This window comes from Populus euphratica, unplaced genomic scaffold, assembly GCF_000495115.2.
Source record: "Populus euphratica unplaced genomic scaffold, PopEup_1.0 scaffold2.1, whole genome shotgun sequence".
NCBI classification, from domain to species: Eukaryota; Viridiplantae; Streptophyta; class Magnoliopsida; order Malpighiales; family Salicaceae; genus Populus; species Populus euphratica.
In genome coordinates this window covers 7,263,126-7,269,559 of record NW_011499846.1, presented here as the reverse complement: position 1 = coordinate 7,269,559, position 6,434 = coordinate 7,263,126, and the positions used below count along the sequence as shown (strand labels likewise).

The window sequence follows — 6,434 nt, the reverse complement described above, 5'->3', positions numbered from 1 at the left end:
GACTATCTTTATTATTCTCAGCGTGCAGCAGTCAAGGATTCTGAGGCACCTCAGTGTCGCACTAAGCCCAGCTAGGGGGACACATTTTTATAGCATTCTTTATTGTATTGTATCTCATTTATGGTAGCTCCCTTTTGTTTGCAAGTAACTTGGATGGATGAAGAGGCAAAAGTTTGTCAGGCCTCTTAACTAGTAAAGTCTCAACAAATTATCAAAACCATGCTCTTGGGCTCGACTATAAAATGTCAAGATAAAGAGAAGGCGATGTCAAGAGCCCCAAATGAGCAAGCCAACCCCGAGAAAGACCCCACGCCCCGCACAAGAAAACAGGAGGAGAACTAGAACAGAATTTCTTGCCAAGAAAGCTCCAACTACTGCGAACATATTCGTGTAAATTAAACCGACTTTGAAAGTCTTAACACCGCAATTAGTGCCTAAAAGCATTACATTTTCACAGAAGTTCTGTTTAGTCAGTCCACCACTAATTCCATTATTCGCTCGCTGAATGTAACCCCACCAAAACCAAATTTGCCTTTAATTCTTTTTAAAAGCTGTACAACATTTACAGCCCATGATCCTTTTTGTACTTTTCTTCTAAGGAACTTTATAGTGGCTGCCATAAAGTAAGACCTCTTAGGCTGACTCAGTAAAGAAGAATCATAGTGTTTCATGAATATATCCCTTGCCATGCATTCAAGTGAATGAGATTTTGGAAACAATCCATTTTGGAAACTAAGATGTTTAATGCTAGCTAAAAACTCTTTGAGAATCACAGAACAATTGTCGAATCACAGAACAATTTTCATATGATATTCATGTCTTTGTGTATTTTTTTTTAAATAAAAGGGATTCGGAAATTCCAAAATGACTGTACTTTCATACTTATCCGCAAGTGGCCATCACAGAAACAGAAAGACGTAATATATCTGGATAATTTCTGTTTAGACGACTTACACTGCACCAGGTGCAGATGGTATGGAAGATGTGAAATGAGACGCAAGAGCCTGGGATGCAAATCCTTGAATTTGCTTCTTGGCATCTGAATATGAACAGAGCATCCTTCAGTACAAGAAAAGAAAATCTAGTTTTTGACGGAAGCTTCAAAGTGGCTATGCATAAGACTGCTTTAAAGAATTTTAAATGTTCACATAGTAACCAAGAAAAACAAACTACAGTAACATGAGGGTAAAATCACTCATGCTAATAATTTTAAGGAAACGATGCTGTGTTGTATCAAATTATAAACCAAGAACATAGACAAAATCCACTCCAAAAATGCAACTTCTAAACTGCAGTAAAGCAGGCAAAATACTGTTGTTTTGAGCGACATAGGATTTATTCCACCAAGGTTTTATGCCAGAAACAGCTCTCAATCTTGGTCAAAGGCAAGTAAAAATTGTATTCGTGACATGCTTATGAAAAAAGTCTCATGGTTCTGGTGATCGCAGTAACACGTGACCATTTTCCAAATAAGCAAAAATTTTAGGACATCTAGACTTGTCAGAACAGCATGGTATTTACTTTCAGTTGAAATCTTATCCCCAGCAGATGCTTCCAAAAGAAAGCATGGCGATATTGACACGATAAAACGTTCCCGATATTGACATAAAAGTTGGATGATACTGGCACAGAAAGTTTGAAATATCGAAACCTTTGCGGCACTTGGTGAATCCAGCAATGTTTGCTATGCTGAGGCTTCCACAAACAGCAACTACAAGGACATAATCAGCCTCAAACCTTTTAATTGAAAATATTCCAAGGATGACCCAAGCAGCAGCCTATAATAATAAGAATCATGTAAAGTGCCAGACTAGGAGTGAAGAGAATCTAAGAGAAATGCATATGAGGTTTCCAGCCACAGGTAATTTATCCATTTTCATGAACTTATTAATGCAAACAGGACCCAGTACAAGCAGCAGGGCACAATGCTTGACGCTTATATGAAATTAACCAAATATTTTCTTTTTTATTTCCTCTCCCAAGGTAGTCATGGGATAAACAATCAACTAAGTTTCTGTCCAAATACGAGGATGCCTCTATATATTGTGCCCTTCAAGAAATAGCACAACATTACTTCATTTCTCACCATATCAATCAACAGTTTTTTTGCCGTTGATCGCCCTCATCATATGCAGCATGTTGAAACCATATTGCTCCGTACTGTTGACAAATTCAAATTCTTTGTTCTTCACCCTCTCTTGCAGCCTTCAAGTTTTCATGTAATGCATAATATAAGCATACCTTACCACTCATCTACACCAACATCTCAACATAATAACAAGAGATCCGAACATTTTTTTATTTCTTGCACACCTGGTATTAGGCAAAACATCACCAAAGTTTTATGCTTAAATGAGATGAATAAAATCAGAGCATAAGACAACAAGTATCTCTACTCTATTTTATCGCAATTCAGATACCTTAGAATTTTGGTATGCTCCTAGGATTTTTACTGGCAACAAAAATAACTTCACCCGTCATTCTAAGAAGAACCATGAGTATTTTATGGGTTATACGCGACAGGCATCCAATTTTTATTTACTCAAATGCACATTAAGGAATAATGTCCACCAAACTAGCCAAGAATCCTTCATGTTCAGACGAGCCAATGACTGACTGCATAAAAGAAAAGGAAAAACATGAGATGCACAGAATCAATGAACATAAAAAATAAATTGTTGTTGTTGTTGTAGAAACCATCTAACTTAAAAAATTATTATCATGTTTGAAGTTGAAATCTGACACTCTCACCCTGCTCATTCCACCATCTAAGCGCAACTAAAATCCAAGAATCAAGGGCAGCAAGAAAAACCATCACCATAAAATTAATGATGACAAAGCTGTCAAAAAAAAGGGCTGAAAGCATGTAGAAGTCTAAAATAGTAAATTACAGGGAGGTGTAGATTCTTCAAACAAAAATTACAGAGATGTACTGACCTGGAAAGAAACATGTCTTTGGATTCGCATAGGTTTCTCTCATAATCAGATCCATCATTTGCAACAGTGTAAAGAAACGTCATGATCTGAGAAATGAACACAGTAAAGATGACAAATCCATAGGAGAAGATTTCTGATCTTTCATGCAGGTGATTTTACTTTACTTTATGTTCATTTCAGATTTTAGGACATTGAATCAACATCAGCATCAGCATTCGCTGACCTGCTGTTATTAGCCTTTTGAGTTGATTTTGTGCAGCACGGAACAATAGGAAGAAAAGGAGAACAGAGAAAAGGTTTGAACGAGCTTTTCTATGCTGACCGCTACAGTTGAATATACATTATGAAAAGAAAATCCTTATTTCTACAAGTACATGTGAGAATAAAAAGAAAAGAAAACATGGTAATTTCATTAAATATTTTTAATCACCTTGTTGATATGGATGTATATGTATAAAACTAGGTGAAGCTCCTCTGTCACGGATAGAATAAATAAAACAAACTATTTTATTTTAAGGAGAAGAAAATAGATTGAAGTTCGTTCGTGGTTTCTACAGTAAGATGGACTGAAATTAAAAACATTCATGCGCTTGATTTTATGTTTATCACTTTATTGTTTTTTAAAGATGATACTATTCTCATTATATTACAATTATATTACAAACTATATTAAAGAATTTAGAGAATTCAATGTAGCAGTGAAATTTACGTCCTCAAACATTTTTTTTATTTCAACCTTTTTCTACCCAATTTTATAATCAATTTGTTAAAATTTGTCAAGGATATACAAAATTCAAACAAAGAGGATCACAAAATAAAATAAAAAAAATTACATGACCAAGACAATGCAAGGAGTCGGGTTAAAGAATATTAAATTTTAACCTACCAAACTAGATTTAATGTCAAAATATGTTTTTATTATTCATTTTGATTTAATTATACTATCAAAAAAGTTTTTCAATCTAAATATTATTTTTTTATATTTAAAATAATCTTGATTTGACCTGTAGCTCCACGTGGGAAAATAACATAGTTATTTCTAATCTCCATGATTTTAGGAAGTAACAAAATTAATAGTTTTCAGCTTTGAAATTTTCAATATGGATAAAAATACAATTCATAGTCATCTCTGTTTTTAATGGAGATGGTCAATACTTTCATATGATAGTTGTAAGGACTAAAATAAGAAAAACAAAAGGTGAGGGGTTAAGCTGGGTTTGACCAAAGTTCAAGGGCTCTATTGACTAACTGGTCAATAATTAAAAATACAATTCAAATTGATCATTTAATATTTATTGAAGAAATAATTTAAAAACCACTATAATACTGTCCTCTTGGATTATTTTATTTTATTTTAAATAAGATGCTGGTTAACTAGCTTTGAAATAATAGTATAAACTTTAAAATAATAAGTGTTCAAATAACAATAAAATCTTACGGCCAAGAAAATTGATTTTCATAGTCCCAGACTGGCCTCAAAAACCTCAATCAGCCGGGAGTTATTTTGAATGTCTGTTCTATAAGAATCCCTTGAATGAAGAATGCCTTGCAGAGCTCTTGTAGTGTATATGCCTGGGCGAATTCCCGGACGTAAGTGGCTGCCATTTGCCATAACAGGCCAACAAAGTGCGCGACAGCAACCACACCCGTGGCACATCTCGTGGCCTGAATCCGCCATGGACCCCGGCATAACCATTCATACTCTGGCACCAATGCTTTTGGCACACCTGTCTTTAATTTTATGGTTGAGAATCTAGCTGTTAAAAGTTGATGTTGATTACCCAGATACATCATACATCAATCTGATGCCATATAGGACACCTGATTGTTTATTGATAGATAGAACTGTTAATTGTCTTGATGGCTCGACAAAGGAGAGCCTCATAGCACAATCATAATCAAATTAGAGGCTCTAAATTGTTCAGTTACATTGACTTTGTAGCTGCCAGCCCAATCCAGAACCCTGAAAAAACACCCAATTAATAATTAGAACACAGAGAGGCAAGGAAAATTATATGAAGTGGTTATTAGTCGAGCAAGAGGTTAGGAAAATTCAAGACGATGATGTCAGGGCCCGAAATGAATTCAACAAGTGGCTCGAGAAGAGACAGATGCAGACAACCACGAAGCCTTGTGGCATGGCAAAGGTCCGTGAGAATATGAAGCAGAAACTTGATGCGGTGGATCCATTTAAGCTCCAGACACGTTCCATGCAGTGTTTTTGTTTTTATTTTGTCCTTAGAGTTTCTCGTCTGTTTTGTAAATTTGTATAGGCATCACGTAATTTTGTGTAAACAGGACAAATTATAGAGAGGGGATGGGTTGGCCTGTTATGCCTCAGTTTCATGTCATTCTTTCATGGCATTCAAGTGGGGTGCGTTTTATTTCTTCTTTCAAATAGTGATGGCATTTGATAGAAGACCGATTGGGTAATGAGTGGTGTTTAATTTGTGACTAATAAAGGTGTCAACACCTTCCACGTTTCCCACGATCAATTGTATATTTATTTATATATGGATGCAAATGATCATCTTTTAGCTTTATTTTCTATGGAATCACCTTCTTTCTTTCCGCAATTGTTTTGACAAAATTTGATAGGTTCTCATAATAATATTAATAATAATAATAAATAAATAAATATCTCACCATTTAGACAATCCAAATCGCTAGAATTTTCAACTTGATACTAATCCTAATATGTTTACTCTTATCCTAAGTTACAATTCTCTCTCTCTCTCCACATTCATAAAAAATAGTATTTCTGGAATTCTACATACAAACTTTTCACATAGATGGTTTTTTTACACAACTTTTTCTATACAAAGCATATATTAGTTTATATACTCATGACACTATCCTTCACTGATATTTTTACCAATGATATGCATGACATTACTCATCACTAATATTTTTATCAATGACACAAATTATAGTAAGACATAATAACTAACAAGCCACCATAGCTAGATAATGATGGCACGTTAATTTCTTTATGCATAATTCACTCTCCTTCTCGTTGAAGAAAGTCCAAGGTTTGAGTGTATAAATAAACCTAGTTACCAAGCAAAACTCATATCCCATCCTTGGCTATAAAAGCCAACCATACAAAGTCATGCCATTCTAAGCAAGCAATAGACTATAGACTCTTTCTTTTCATACATTTTTCTTCATATATTTCTTTTTACATGCATCACAACCCTTTTACACATGCTAACTTAAGCATCATAGGATCTTCTATTTCAATAAGGATCTTGTTTTATAAGAAAGCTTATGGACCTAAAGTCAAGCCTAGTCACACCAACAACCTAGATGCAACCATAAAGAATCTAATTTTTATATGAAGTTTTTTCAATTACATTAATGACGATGTCTATAGGAAAATGAACATAAGCTAGTTCATTCACTTTTACCCGTCGTATTTTTTTATGGCTAAAGAAATTCCAGAATAAGAAAGAGTAATCGCTCTCCCTACCATAGAAACTATAGCTCCTCTAGCT

The 6,434-nt window shown here is 34.5% G+C and overlaps 1 protein-coding gene across 8 annotated transcripts; it reads right to left on the bottom strand.

Moving 5' to 3' along the window:
* Positions 1–400: 400 nt before the first annotated feature.
* LOC105136916 (Golgi apparatus membrane protein-like protein ECHIDNA) lies at positions 401–3,036 on the bottom strand. Of its 8 annotated transcripts, none has more exons than XM_011042461.1 (5): positions 2,938–3,036; positions 2,739–2,840; positions 2,547–2,616; positions 1,652–1,778; positions 401–1,039 (listed from the first exon to the last, which is right to left on the bottom strand). In XM_011042461.1, the coding sequence occupies exons 1-5, from the start codon at positions 3,018–3,020 to the stop codon at positions 951–953; spliced, it is 471 nt and encodes a 156-aa protein (XP_011040763.1). In that variant the 5' UTR covers positions 3,021–3,036; the 3' UTR covers positions 401–950. The 8 variants fall into 8 exon arrangements, 5 of the variants coding, with proteins under 5 accessions (XP_011040763.1, XP_011040740.1, XP_011040756.1 ...); XM_011042438.1 differs by lacking the exon at positions 401–1,039 and adding an exon at positions 1,073–1,551 and having other exon boundaries at positions 2,705–2,778; positions 2,938–3,015; XM_011042454.1 differs by lacking the exon at positions 401–1,039 and adding an exon at positions 1,073–1,551 and having other exon boundaries at positions 2,739–2,778; positions 2,938–3,009.
* Positions 3,037–6,434: the final 3,398 nt, after the last annotated feature.

Bases quoted from the DNA above. Each gene is read 5' to 3' on its own strand.
- LOC105136916 (XM_011042431.1), bottom strand. From the start codon at position 2,995: ATGATGGATCTGATTATGAGAGAAACCTATGCGAATCCAAAGACATGT. The intron at 2,857-2,937 runs GTCAGTACATCT...ACATGCTTTCAG, and splicing joins AAAGACATGTTTCTTTCCAG to CCCTTTTTTTTGACAGCTTT. The intron at 2,617-2,738 runs ATTTCAACTTCA...TCTTTTATGCAG, and splicing joins GAGCAGGGTGAGAGTGTCAG to TCAGTCATTGGCTCGTCTGA.